At 41.4% G+C, this 14,927-nt stretch overlaps 1 protein-coding gene across 1 annotated transcript in view; it reads left to right on the top strand.

The window, feature by feature from the left end:
• Nucleotides 1-14,927, top strand: part of CACHD1 (cache domain containing 1) — a 373,745-nt gene that overhangs the window by 328,831 nt on the left and 29,987 nt on the right. The window contains exons 13-20 of the mRNA XM_078669174.1: nt 2,944-3,112; nt 3,412-3,554; nt 3,910-4,091; nt 5,364-5,474; nt 9,659-9,781; nt 13,087-13,186; nt 13,265-13,381; nt 14,513-14,673. Of these exons, the coding sequence (XP_078525300.1) occupies nt 2,944-3,112; nt 3,412-3,554; nt 3,910-4,091; nt 5,364-5,474; nt 9,659-9,781; nt 13,087-13,186; nt 13,265-13,381; nt 14,513-14,673 (1,106 nt within the window). The remainder of the gene's footprint in view (nt 1-2,943; nt 3,113-3,411; nt 3,555-3,909; nt 4,092-5,363; nt 5,475-9,658; nt 9,782-13,086; nt 13,187-13,264; nt 13,382-14,512; nt 14,674-14,927) is intronic.

Genomic DNA, 14,927 nt, shown 5'->3' with positions numbered 1-14,927 from the left:
ATCTTTACCATATAGTCTGTTTAACCTCTCCCCTAGATTGCTGGACCATTCCTTATTTGTGGAACCTCACGATCGGAGGTTAGCTGTAGTAATACAATTCCAACCAAAGCACTTTAAAAAAAACAAAAAATGTTTCTTTAATGACGTTTTGCACAAAACAAAATGTCAATTGATGGAGTTGGACATGCATAGGTTATCAATTTATATAAGCTATGACATAAATAGGCAGGCAGATGACTCCAGGAGATCATGGGATAGTGAGGAGGTGCTGTAGGCAGAGAGGATAAGTGCACAGAAGCGAGGGGAAGGAGTGGATCTTAGGTTTTTTTTATGTCGATAAATGCGGGATTACATGTCATCCAGTGAAGGTAGGAGTGGGCTTCAGAAGGGGTGGCTGAACTTGGTGTGTAGCATGAATAATGGTGTTATGGTTGCAGCATCTGAGAGTGAGCTTAATGGTGGGTCAATTAGCTTGGAAAGCAGCTCCTCCAACACCAGGGCCAAGCCACATAGCCTGCACCAGCACCCCCACCATCCCCCACCGCCCGGCATCCTCACGATCGAGTGCCGTCACCTCTGCAGTGGCCCAATGGGTGTACATCAACCAACAAATAATCAAGGCTCAGGGGGATAGGCGACTTCAGTTTGCAAAAGAACTGCCAGATCTAGGAAGTGAACGCCCGCGCTATGCTTATGTGGCCTGGTATAAATTCCCAGTGGCCCCACCTCCCAGAAGGACATATTAGGGATTCACATGAAGGGCTCCAGCTGGGACAGTACAGTACTCCACTATGATCTCAGCTGAGGGCAAACCCATAATGTTTAGAGTCCGCCCCTGAGGCACTACGCCTAGCACTCACATCCCACGCTCCCTTGGAAGATGCAAGCTATTCGCTGGAGGAATGAGCAGGCCCTGTGCAAAACATAAAATTAAATTAAGCCATGAGTTATGGGATACCAGTCGTGGGTAAGCCAGGGCATTCTCTCATTCTTTGTCGTTAAGTGATCTACTGAATTCCACTACCCACTTCTCCCATTGTGCTTGAAGCAACCGCTGTGTGTGAGCCAGGCAAACTCTGGTTAGCCATATAATGAGTCTACGACCTAAGCTTATCATGTGCAGGGTTTAAATAAGTTGATGCGTGGCAAGTTCATCTCCATGTGTTGACCAAGCAGCAGTTATCTCTCCTCTTGAGGTGTAGAAGAGAAACTGGCCCTCGGGGAGCGCATATTCGGTAACCGCTTCACACGTCAATAAGTGGCCATCCCCAAAGTGGTCACCAAGATTGGAAAGGTCCAGTCTCTTCCCACACATGCAGCTGGCCGCCAGGGAGGTGCCCCCTCCCCCGGCTCAGAAAGCCCAGCAGTGAAATTGCCGAGGCATATAGGGGTACGCATCGCATTAGATGAAGAGCGCGTGTTAGGTGAGGGCGAACCCGGAATGGTGGATATATTTTCCTGGGGAGGCGGCTCTTGGCACGGGTAAGGTGAACGAGGGCTCCGCTGGATGGAGGGGGGGGGGAGGTTTGAGGAACCCTATATCGTCGACAAAGCAGCTTGCCAGCCAACAGAACAGCCATTGGCCGCCAGGTAATCCAAACGAAGCTCTTATTTGGATTTTTATGTGGCACTTTTTCTGACCCAATCAACTCTTAATATTCTTTTCCTACTTGACAATCTGTAGCATATTGATGTGATATCTGTGCTTCCATTTTTGCGATGAATTAATTAAATTGTATCAGAGTAAAACTTTACACATATAATAGGAGACATTTTCTCAAAGAAATGACCGCTTACATTGACATTATTTTACTGTTATATTCTACATGTGTACTACATGCTCCCTTCTGCTATATTGTCAGTTATTTGAGATGAACTGTACGAGATCATGGAATAATTTAAAGATGGCAACTTATTTCTTTAGTAGTTTAGCTTTTAAAAGTACATGGTTTCCTATTCGTGGAGATAGATTTCTCAGCCTTCTGACGCTTTCTACAAAGCACAAACAATTCTCAGGCCTTTAGTTCAAACTCTTGGTCCATAACTTGAAGTTAGAGGCGTGTTCACAAATTCTTGGATGGGCTCCGGACTACTGGGAGATTAGCAAACTTTTGGACTCCACTAAGGAAGGAAACAGCAGTCAAACTGAAAGAATATGTTACATTTTCCAAATCTTTAGCTAGAAAAATGTACTGTTGCAGTTATATGAATTTGGCATGTGTTACTCTTACATATTAATATTTCCAAGAAACAAAAAGTAAGTGCTCACTGCCAAAAGGCAGTAAACACGAATAGAATGACCTAACACATCATGGAAAGCTGAGAAAACAGTCTGCAGTAGAATGATGTACGAGTTCAGTATTGTGAAAGCTGGTCAGATGTGATTGCATGTCAGACCTGACTGGACAAAATCACTGTAATTAATGCATTAGAGTAGAGATGTTTTTCCTACGTTGGCTCTCTACCAGGACTTCAAGAGTGTACATACTGCTGAGGCCTCATCTGGCTACACCCATGAAATGTGGCTATTTTTTGTGGGGTCTGAAACTGGTCCTTGTGAAACCATGTATTCCTCACTGTTTATCAGTGCTCATTATAACTGATGCCTGGGGTGTTAATGTCCTTACTAGTGCAATGTAATTTTCTGAGCCATGGAAAGGAACAGAACCTTAACTGGTAACCAGAGATGTACTGGTGTAAACCAAATATGGCAGTTTTTCTTTAGCAATGGTGAAAACCTCGAGTCCATCCTGTACATAAGTGACTTTCTGTGTTTTGCTGCCATGTTATTATTGTTAAATGCCGCATGGGTTTTAAAGATGAAATAAAACAGCATTTTCTGCAGTTAATTTAACCTTATTGTCATAAACTGTTTTGTTCCATTTTTCTGACTCGATAACCTCTCGGAAAGTGGCAACTCTAATTTTGAATTGGTTTCTTCAGGTCCAAGACACCTCTTTCATCCTGTGTATAGTGGTGGTGCAACCAGAAGTCCCAGTGAAGCAGCTCAAGAACCTGAACACCGGGCCCAGCAGCAAGCTTCTCTATCACCGGCTGGATCTCCTGGGCCAGCCCAGTGCCTGCCTGCATTTCAAACAGCTGGCTACGCTAGGTAAAACATGTCAGAAGCTTGTTTTTGCGTTTGCGGTATCGAAACATAGGTTTGTGTGGGGACCCCATAAAGGCAACTGTCCAAAGTGTTGGCCTACATCACATAAGTACCAGGATACAAAGTTCTATCAGTCATGTAACTTTGTTGATGCTCCCACCTTCAAGTTGGATACAGTAACTATTGTGATGCATATGGTGCAGGCCGGAAGGAGTTGGCTAATACAGTTCCGGATGCTTGCTGCATAGTGTGTAGGTTGTTTGTTGACTCACACTCAAGTTCGGCTGTGTTGATCTTTTCAGAAAGCCCCACAGTCATGCTGTCTGCAGGTAGCTTCTCTTCTCCTTATGAGCACCTGAGCCAGCCGGAGACCAAACGGATGGTGGAGCATTACACAGCCTATCTGAGCGATAACACGCGGCTTATTGCAAACCCGGGTCTCAAGGTATGTGACATCAGACCAATTCAAGCTTGTGTGTTGCGTTCAATATAATTCAATAACCGCTTACAGTAGTGTCACTCACTTGTCTATCAGTTGGAGAGTAGTGGTTGCTAACTAATGTCTGCAGAATTGCAAGCAGTGGTAAATCTCTTCAAACGCCCGAGTTGCAGGTTCAAATAAAAATATTGGCATTTGCGCTTTTTTTTCTTCTCTTAAAGACTGGCAGAATTGTTTAGCATGAGATAATATACTCTGTAATTGGGTTTGGATTATCTCTGTGAGCTCTTTGGGGATCCCTGCCAACAGCTTAATGTCTGTTCTTAATGGAGCCCTGCTGAGTTTCTATTTTGCTTTGCAGTTCTCTGTCAGGAATGAAGTAATGGCTACCAGTCACGTCACAGATGAATGGATGACTCAGATGGATATGAGTAGCCTGAACAGCTACATTGTTCGGCGTTACATAGCAACGCCCAATGGGGTGCTCCGGATTTATCCTGGCTCGCTAATGGACAAAGCATTTGATCCCACCAGGAGGCCATGGTGAGTATGTGAAATTATCCGGATGTCATGAAGTCTTTAAAACGTTAATGAAAAAATTGTGGTGCCACAGAATTGCATTTGAGGTTCAGGTAAAGGGGACTCCTCATCTTGTCAAACTACTTATTTACCTCGTTCTGTTTGCAATGTTTGCCGTGCTGGCCCTTAACAAACGTCCTCTGTTGATTTCACCTTACTTTTTGCCAATACACCTTTGTCTGTGATGAGTTCAATACCTGTTAATGGAATTGTACATGTTTTTAAACACGGTTTATTGGTGTGGCAAAATACAGAAATTACTTAATTTCAAATGTGATCTTAAATTAATAAAGGCTTGCTTATGTCATCCTAGCAAAGGTGGCTTTGTATCAGTGGTCATTTAAGAGGGTACTATTTTACAATAGTTTTCCTGGCCTAGAGCAAAAGCTGGCATGACATGCAGCCAGCTTTGCTGGTCCAAATATTGAACATGCCGCAAATTGTCCAAGTGTAAGGTTTAAAGAGTTAAGACCTTTTAAGTCCTTACACGCCAATGAACTCTATTAAATTTTGTACCACTCTCTTATCTGCACTCCTTGCGAGTGTTGGGTTTTTCTGTGATTGGCCCACTGCTGCATGCACTTCCCATGCATAATAAATGACTGATTATGACTTGCTTAAGCAAGCAGTGGACTGAATGTGTTTTGTCAACAGTGTGATTCCATGTCACTGTGTTCCTTCAGGCACTTTAAAGCACAAGTGATGTATTTCCTTACTTCATGTCAGGATATTACTTGGCATTACTTTATGTGTATGTCATGGGTTATTGTTTCTACCCGAAGCTTAACTTACTCCTTGAATATGTTATAGTGATAGAAATGTGCTACACTGTGTACACAGAGGGTAGGTGTAGAAAGGGAAACACATATTCTCAAAAAGAAATACTCAAAAAGAAAAATGTGAATTTTTGCATGTTCCCTATCCATAGGCATACATACTGAACTTTCCTTTTGGGCAGGAAAAACAAACATACGTGAGCAGTCTTTGGCTAAATCAGCAAACAAGGAATTTCCAAACACACATTATGCTCAAACAGAATTAAGAAAAAGATTGAGGCCTTTATATATTTTGTTATGTTAATCGACAAAGTTGTTTTACAAAATGTGCTTCCCCATTGAAGAAATATCATAGTGGATGTGATAAAGAGAAATATTTGTATGTGCATGTGTGCTGCTCATCGGAAAAAGAATTGATACGAAAGAAGTAAATGGCTAATTGGACATTTCTCGTCATTAGGTACCTCCACGCACTGGCAAATCCTGGATTAATCACCTTCACAGGACCCTATTTGGATGTAGGAGGAGCTGGTTATGTGGTAACACTCAGTCACACCATCCATTCATCCAGGTAAAATTGTGTTATGATGCAACAGCTAGAGCTAAAACAGTTTAAAGCCCCGGGCCTAGTGGTAGCAATTCATTATGGTTCTCTGTGTTTATTGTTGGTAACTACAAAGGGTATTTACTTTACAGGAGTTGTGCTGTGTGTTGACTTACTATAGTTCTTCCCTGCAGCTCACTTGTTCAATTATTGTGTTTGGTTGGGCATTTCAGTTTAGCTCATATAATTCATTAGTGATCCCCCAGAGAAAACTATTTTTGATTAAGTTATCATTCACTCCTAAAAATACAAAACAGGAATGCACTCTAGCATGCGTTTATTGTGCCAAAAAGAGCTGCTACATGCCAGCAAAAAGTATACATGAAACAACTGATGATTGCTGGAAGAAACAGGTAGAAAGTAACTCTTAATTTAAAAAGGTTACCTTTAACTGAAGGCAAAATAATATTTTAATTCTATTTAAATAATTCAGTTTAGATAACGTAAATAATTTAGGATTGTGATATAAATTGATATAAAATATTGTTTTTTAATTCGGCTACACATATTAAAAAAACTGTCTAAAAGAAGTTTCTAAAAGACCGTTTTACAAAGTGTTGCCCACATAGACAAACGTGCAAAGAAGCCTGACCTCGCTGAAATTTCTACCTATCTGAAGTTCAAATTATCTTGCATTAACAGGTTAAAGCTTCTTCCCACCATCATGAACAACAGGAAATATTGAGCATCATCTGTGTAAGCAGCAGTTAAATCATTGAAATAGGCAAATAATTGTTTTAGTGACTTAATATCACTCCATTGTGTCATACAGTTTTGAAACCCGTTTAATTCTGATAATCTATAACGAAATAGATGAAGTGCTTTTTGCATGTTTTCTGCTACAACAGGATACTCCTCTGTGTTACTACAAATGTTTTAGCTTGGTAGTAAAGCCGTTCTCAGCAGCTGCACATCCTGGTTCAACCATGAGGAGAAAATGTGGATTAACGGCTAGGGCAGTTGACCTCGGCGCTGAGGAACCAGGTTCGAGTAACTGCTGCTCATGTAGAGCGCTCTTGTACCTCCGGGTCTTGTTCGTGCTTTATAAAACTCCCCCCCAAAAACCCACCTGAGACCTCACGGTCAACAGAATGAGTTTTTAAAGTTCATATAGGGTTGTAGAAAACATGGGTAAAATCGGTTGTTGATTATTGGAATGTTTGGCTATATAGTGCCTCGGTCTCTGAATAGCTTCTCTTTATTTAATCAGTCACAAAACACGTTTCTACCCAAATAATAAGAAATGTTTTGAAACATTTGGTTTCTTCTCCCTTCCTTGGGTCTGGATGTGATATTTCTGATCGTAAAAGCATGAACTAGCAGGATGGTGATCCGAGCAAAAGACACTGCAACAATTGTTTTAAATATACTGCAAGAGGGGGATGCTGTCTTCCTGGCAAGGGGGCTTGGAGCTCTGAGAAAGGATGATGCTACAAAAGTTAAATAACAGCAGTTCCCCAAACAAAATAGAAGAACTACGAGAGAGCGTTAAAAAATTAAGACAAAAGTGAAGCGAACGCTGCACCTAAAGCTTTGTATGGTTTGCACTTTTTGTCGGACATGCATGTTTCAATCCCTGTAACTATTCACAGCCAGTTAAAACAAGTAGGCTGGTCAAAGTAAGCCAATGGTTGAGAGGGGTGGACCCAAAGCCCACTGAACGTATATTGGCAGCAATAGGTCTGATTGACAGCTGCACTGTGAAAACCTAAACTTACATACCAGATAGAGATAATGAATTACAGATCCATGATTTCAATCGAATGGTAGGGAAAAAGCTGTAATACTTAAGCATGCAAATCATTTATGATCTAAGCAATTAATGGTGTGGAACAAGTGTTTTTCAGAATACAGTTAGGTCTCCTTTATATTTATGGCTACCTAGTGTTTGATGATGAAGAGACTGGATGACCAAATCTCCATATTCACAGTGCAAGTATTTAAAATTGCCCTGAAGCATTGAATCTGGATACAACTGCACTATCTTCTAGCTGAACCACATTTTAGGTCTTTTCTTGTGGACCTAAAACCCTTCCAGTCAGTGAATCCAACACACATAAGCCACCCGAGACCTCCATTGTCTCCTTAAAGCTTTGTTTTCATAGGAACAGGAGTGGGCCGTCTCTCTACCGAGGAGCCTTACACATTCATTTAACAGAACCACACGCTCTTCTGTCTGCATCCTTGTTTGTAACCCGCCATGAGTTGGATTATCATTTCTGAAAGGAGATAATTAAGGTGCCCGACAACTCTAAAGCCAAATGATTTTCATATGCTAGATCTGTAAGGGCGTCGATGTTACACTTAACTTTTAGATTACAAGACAGGCTGAGTTGGTTGGTGGTTGTCATTGAGGTCCCATGATAGCGGTTAGTTTGTGAACTGTTGGTTTGAATTGTGTGATGTAGGAAGTATTTTTTTGCATGATGGCATTTTCCTTTACATAACAATGTTACAGCAAGTGCGTTAGGATTCGTGCAGTCTTCCAGAAATGCAACCCCATCATTTCTACACATTTCTGTGAGCATAACTGTCTTAAAATCAGCCTTTGGGAGACCCTCTGTGTGAACAGGCTGTTGGATTTGCTAATGGTCATGGGACATTATGCAGAAGCCTGACTCTGCAGCACCTTTCTTTTGGCTTTTTGTAGAGTAGAAGAGGCATTGAGTGGCAATGCTGCGCAATAAAACATTATTAAAAGAAGGATCTGGGTCCTCTAGATAGTAAGTCAGGGAACATAATTTGACACATTATTATCCACAAATAGATTACATCCTATGGGAGCACCCTGTGAAGTAATAGGTCAGTGGATGGGCGTTTGTGACTGCTTCAAAGCAGTTCACAAAAACATTTGTAGTAATTTAGACGCTTGCAAAAGTGACCATTTCAAGCAGTCAAGGGGTACTTGGTATTTGGGTTTGGGCTAGGGAAGCTGTAAATGTCGATCGGAGGACTTGGTTTGAGTCGCTGTGTAATACTCCCAGCTGTATCCACCATCTCACAATAATAATTGCCTTACTGTTTTATCAGAATCTTTTCAATGATGGAATGATTTGGTCCCTTGAGTTTCAATGCGAGTTGGAGACCTGGTAACCGTTGCATGAAGCCTGGATTTATTGTAATCTGTCTTGTCTATTTTAAATAATCCAAAAATAATGTATGATTTTGCATGGGCCTGATTCATGCAAATTATTTCTTTAACGTCACAAAATAATTGATACCGACTTGGATCCAGTCAGTGATGCCCATGTGAACCCCTTGGTTTAATTATGCAATTTCCCACCAAATATGATACCAACTCTTGTTAAAATAACTACACCGACGTTTTCGGAGTAAAGTGAGCATTTAATATGCATTCTTCCCCCAGGGAGACCTGGATTGATTCTGTTGGCCCAGGAAAATGATTAGGAAAACCTTCTGCTGCACTGTATTAAACAAAATATTTCAGTTATTCTCTGAATATTTGCACTTGGAAATATTAAATTAAAATCATTATGGTACGTTTCCATGTGTTTCATGATTAAATACCTCTTCTGATAGCACAGTAGAAATCCTGGGAGCCTTTCTGATGATCTCACATTAGAACTCCTCTGTAATTTGATGGTTACCTGGTCAACGTGTTGTCTTGTCGAAACCAACACTAGTTATTGACATGAGGTTGTATTTCACTGTTAAAAGCCATCATAACGTTAATTGCCACCTGCACTGCTTTGTACGCAATGTCCCTCCAATCATATGATCAAATTCCACTTGGCTATAATTACATTGGTAGTATGTCAAATCAATAAGCACTTACACACTCAAGTCATCCATTAAGTGCTGTATGTCCAAGCTTATTATTATTATTTTTTTTAACAGTGTAGTCTCATCAAGAAAATCAATACTTTCTGTACTTAATCAATACCTGTATTGTTTAGAACCCAATTTCATGCAGCTTCGGAAAAGAACTGTTCTTTAAATTTTGAAAACGTTTCCATTGTTCCAGGGTCCACTGTCTCTTGGTTGGAAAACAAATTTGGGAATATCAATGAGTGTTCCCTTTTTGCATGTTGTTGCCATTCCATCATATTCATATTTAATGGCATCCTAAATTAAGGTAACAATTAAAATACGAATGGTGTTTACCTATCTCCACAATGTTTCTTTTCCAGTACTCCTGTTTCTTCCGGGCACACAGTGGCAGTGATGGGCATTGACTTTACGTTGCGATACTTCTACAAGGTTCTGATGGAGTTGTTACCAGTCTGCAATCAAGATGGCGGTACAAAGATTAGGTGAGCCCTACACAGTGTTTGTTTTTTCACTCCTATCATGAAGTGTATATTTAGTGTACTTACTTTCCTTGGAGGTTTACTACCACTTCGTGCCTCCTGAAATAAAAATAAATATTTCCCTCTTTACAAATATTTGGAAAGCTGTTGCTTCCTCAGAACTGCCTCCAAAATATTTTCTTGAACCATTTAGCCTGGCAAACTTAAGTGATGAAGGGGAAGACGGCAAAATGAATAGTATCTGTTGTTTTGAGAAGTCAGATCTGGAGTTCTGTTTAATTTCTCGGTATACTGCTGGTCGCTGTAGTAAGCAATATGGATTTCCGGTTAAAAAGGAAGACGCTGAAGCATCGCTTGAGGTGTTGACCTATTTCATGATGCCAGTTTCCAGTAGAAAAACAGTAGTGCCCCAGTGACAAAAAAGAAACAAATTGACATGAGCGCAGGTGATTTACATCACTACTGTTGTGAGTCGTAAGAGTGGTGATCAGAGGGGTTCATCGCCCAAAGAGTCTTTGATTCCTCTGCAGCTGTCTGTGACGCTCACTACACCACAAACTATACCCTTGTGACCACAGCAGATGTCAAAGGGAATGTTACACCCAACACACATTTTTGTGGGCATTTAAAGCCCCACAGTAAAAAAAAATTCAAAATCCCAGAATGATCCAGTGATTTTATTTTTATCTATGTAACTTCTACTATTTTTTCCCCAACTTCAGCAGCTGAAATCTGACACTAGGTACCCATTCTTGCCCTTCTTGCAATTACTTCTCTCATTTCAATTGGAAGAAAGGTGTGTACTTTGCTACTGAAGCACTCTTCTTCGTGTAGTAGCCCAGTGCTTTTTTGCACAGGGAACGGTGAATTGTGCATGTGAGCTATATAGTCACATTTTATTTTCTACCACCATCATTGTGATGATCGAGAGCCCATTATTTGGGTGGGGGACAACCTTCGAGTACACCAGTCACATTTTTCAAGAGATCTAGGTTACACTGCTGGACGAGTTCCATTTCTCTACCCTACCCTAGTTAATGGCTCCTTTACGTATTTGGCTTCGGGTGATTCAGATCTGGAATTGGGTCTGAGTGTAATCTTCAATTTTATTTTCTTACTGGAAATGCTGCAAACCAGGCCGTATATCAAGGTTGTGTATTGGTGGTAGGGGTTTGCCTATAAATTGAGTTGAAGGGTCAGTAACAAAAAACGTTGGTTGTGCTTTACTTTTTTAACTATTTGTTTAATAGGCCACTTGCCAACTCACTGGGGGACAGATGCATGTTTACTTTAACCAGCACAGGGTGTCCACCCATGGACAGACTCCATTCTTACTAGATTAATGAAATCTGTATAAAAAGCTTGCTAACAACCACACCATGTTCTTGGACACCATTTTGAGTATTTGTTCCTTTGAATGGGCCTGTGATCATTGCTATGAAACAGTACTGGTTTTATGTGCATCCAATGGGTAACATTGAATGGGTGTTAACAGTTGATCAAGTGGGGTAGGTGGTTGATTTTTGAGTTCCACAAAAAAAGAAAGTGGTGGATAGAATGCTTGCATTAGTCTTGGCAATAGTCGAACGCTCAAAATCACATGGCAGTCTACCTTTTTTCCCTTACTTGCCACTGTAGGCTGAGACCTGCCATATTCCATCGGTCTTAACCCCTTCGCTGCGGGGGTAATTCCCCCACTGTGCTGGGGGTAGGGGGGCGCGCACAGCGTCCGCATGCTCATGACGAGCTCAGCTCGTCATGAGGCACGGCGCTCCTGTGCTTGCACCGGCTCCCGTGGAACACTCAGCACAGCAGGGGGAATTCTCCCCGCACCTGAGCGTTCCACGGCTCATGACGAGCTGAGCTCGTCATGAGCACCGGAGCACCGTGCCTCATGACGAGCTAAGCTCGTCATGAGCATGGAAAAGGTTAACCCTTCCTAACAGTTCGGACTAGACTGTTTATATTCGAGCAAGATCAAGGCTGATTAGTAATATGTCTTGTCACTGTCTAGAGTGGCATAGTGGAGGGGTGGGGGGTGGGGGGTGGACTGAAATGGATCCCATGCGATTGCCATTGTCTGAGATTAATACAAGCATTCCTCCCAACACATAATTTTGTTGTTTGCCGCAGTAGATTCCCAAATTGCTACTGTAATGTCCAGATGTGGGTCCCGTCCTCACTTGACTTGCGCTCTACCTGACTGACAAGGCCTAAATAGGCCAAAACCAGTCTGGGATTGCTTTTGTTCCCAATTTGTAGGGGGTCTGATTGGTGGCTCGTACTGGATTGTTCCTATTGCAGCAGGGCCAAGATTGATTTGCATATGGCTCATCACTGCCTAGAGTGGCATGGTGATGAAAAAATTATGGACTGGAATGCATTCCGAGCGATTTCTGGAAGCTGAGATTTATTCAAGCAGCACTTCCATCACATGTTGCATTTTTCCGGGTGTAGCAGCCATTCTCAGTAGCAGTTAATGGTGAGGCATTTGTGAACCTGTAGGGCTATTTTATAATGGGAAATGATGTTCATCCAGCCCTTGCTACCGACTTTGCAAAGGACATGAGCCACGCCTTAGGATAGTATTTAAAGTATTTGTTATTCTGGGTGTGTGTGAGTCTTGCTCTTAAAGATATGTCTTCATCAAGGTAGTTTTCTGTGTATGTTTGTTCACCTGTGGGGGGGACTATTGTGCCTAGATTCTTTTATCTCCCCGACATCAATGGTGGGGAGGTAAAGAATTTACATGGTTATCTGGTGGCTGTTCCCTGCTTTACCCAATTAAAAGCTGTTGCTTTATTCCTGGCGACTTCATTTGGATCATGTGATTTCATACACAGAAAAGACAGTTTTCAGTAAACATTGTTTAAAAAAAGCAATAGAATTAGAACATATGTTTTGCAGCATGAATCTTTTTCTGGATTCACATGCTGTGCATTATTCTGCCATGTAGTGGTTGGGTTCGGAATTGTTTATTTTTTCATGGGCATCTTCGACCACTATTTGGTGCTAGGTCAATCCCTTGTGTGACGTCAGGCGTGATCATTGAGGACAAGTATCAGAGAATTGGCTCGTTGTGGCATTTATGCTTTCATTTAGCTGTTAGCGGATTCCTATTTTATCTCAACTAACTGATTTTGACTTCCACCCTGTCAACTTCCCACCAATATATTTCCCTTAGACTTTTCATGTCAAAACATGCTATGCTGCTCAGTATGTTGTCAAGACTTTAATATATAACAGTCAGATCTTGTGTATGAAAAGATGATTATGCTACTTAAACACCCTCTCATGCTCCTTTCTAGGTGTTTCATTATGGAGGACAGAGGTTACCTTGTGGCCCATCCAACTCTGATCGACCCAAAAGGTCACGCTCCTGTGGAACAGCAACATATTACACACAAGGTACTTTAGCTGTCAAGCGTGGCATTTAAGACGGCATGGGAATTGATTTGTGCATAACCATGCTCCATTGTCTCCTAGGAACCTTTGGTGGCAAATGACATCCTCAATCACCCAAATTTTGTGAAGAAAAATCTTTGCAACAGTTTCACCGACCGAACCGTGCAAAGGTTTTACAAATTTAACACCAGCCTCTTGGTAAGTCCGTTGTGTATCTAACTTTGTCCTAGACAAGTGCAGCTGCTACTGGCACACACATTTATTTAATGTTCGGGATGAATGCAGGATTTTGAAGTATGTGTTGCATATGAAAGAATGGTAAGTTCCCATTCTGGAGTCTTTGGGAATCATACTATGTACTGTCTACTGGAGTTACTACTCCACAGAACAATCATGATTAATATGTTTAAACCCTTCAAGTACCAGATTTTAACAGGCATCAGAGCTGGAAGCAAGGGAAACGTATGTTAAATTTAAAAATCAAGGACACTTCTCAAATTATAGGTGCCCTCTGTGTATGTGGAGCTCATTACCTCGGATGTTTTGGTAGAGTCCTCTCATTCAGTGTTTTTGTCTTTTAATTAAAGATTTTGTGAAATCATGCTCCTTTGTCACGGTTTTGACAGAATATTCTCTTCCTGTACAGTGAAGAGTGAACTACTAAACCTGAATCTGTAGTTAGCGATTAATTTGTAAAACAGAACACTAACTGAAGAGAAAACTACTTTGTTGGCAAAAGGACTTTCTTTCTGCCCTACCTCCCACTTGGACCCTGCGATTGATTTGGACGAATTTATTAAACACAATTGCATTCTTGCTGACAAACCTAAATATAAATGTATTTCAACAAGCTGACCATGCAAACAATCTGATCACTCAAAATTTGTTTTGGAAACCCACAGGGCTAGACCCGATGGTCTTGCAATTGCTGTTTGTATTTAATGTTTTGAACACTTTTAATTTCTTATTTGGTGTGATCTGTGCCCTAAAGCACTGTATTTGCACCTCATAATAAATATTTTATCAAATCTTATACAAAAATAAAATGGGAACCTCACAGATGTGTTCTGGTTATTTGGAGTATAGTCTTTTTGTCATACCTAAATTGTTATTCCCTCTTATTAACTAACAGATTTGTGATAATGATATCATACTGTTTGTGATGTCCTGTTGGTTGTGTTTGTGCAGTACGCCACAGAGTAATGCCCAGGTTACTGTGACTCCATTGTTGCTTCATTCAACATCGAATTGTTGAGTACGAAAATAATTGAACTCCCTGGGAAATGTGTTCTCGCGTCACATCTTCATGACATGTCTTGTTTCCTCCAGGGAGATCTGACGAACCTGGTGCATGGCAGCCACTGTTCTAAATACAGACTGACGCGCATCCCCGGAACCAACTCCTTTGTCGGAATAGTGAATGAAACCTGCGACTCGCTGGCTTTCTGCGCCTGCAGCATGGTAGACCGGCTGTGCCTCAACTGTCACAGGTAGGAGGAAGGCACTTAACATTGAAAGGCTTGGAGACTGCAAGCCAGTCTTGTTGCCTTGGAAATGATGTACTGCCAAGTCAATTTTTATAGTAGAAATAAGAGGGCGGGTGCGGTGTTTAATGAAAAGCGTGCGCCATATAGAGCAGTGAAGTCCAGCTTATCGTCAGGAAGGAGGGAGCCATGCCATTAGGGCTCCTGGAGCCATTTTGGACGCCATTGCTGTAGAGCAGACCTTTATTTTGTGTGCAACA

Source organism: Lissotriton helveticus, chromosome 1_2 (genome assembly GCF_964261635.1).
Source record: "Lissotriton helveticus chromosome 1_2, aLisHel1.1, whole genome shotgun sequence".
NCBI classification, from domain to species: domain Eukaryota; kingdom Metazoa; phylum Chordata; class Amphibia; order Caudata; family Salamandridae; genus Lissotriton; species Lissotriton helveticus.
The sequence above is the reverse complement of the archived record's forward strand: the minus strand, read 5'-3'. Positions and strand labels throughout refer to the sequence as shown.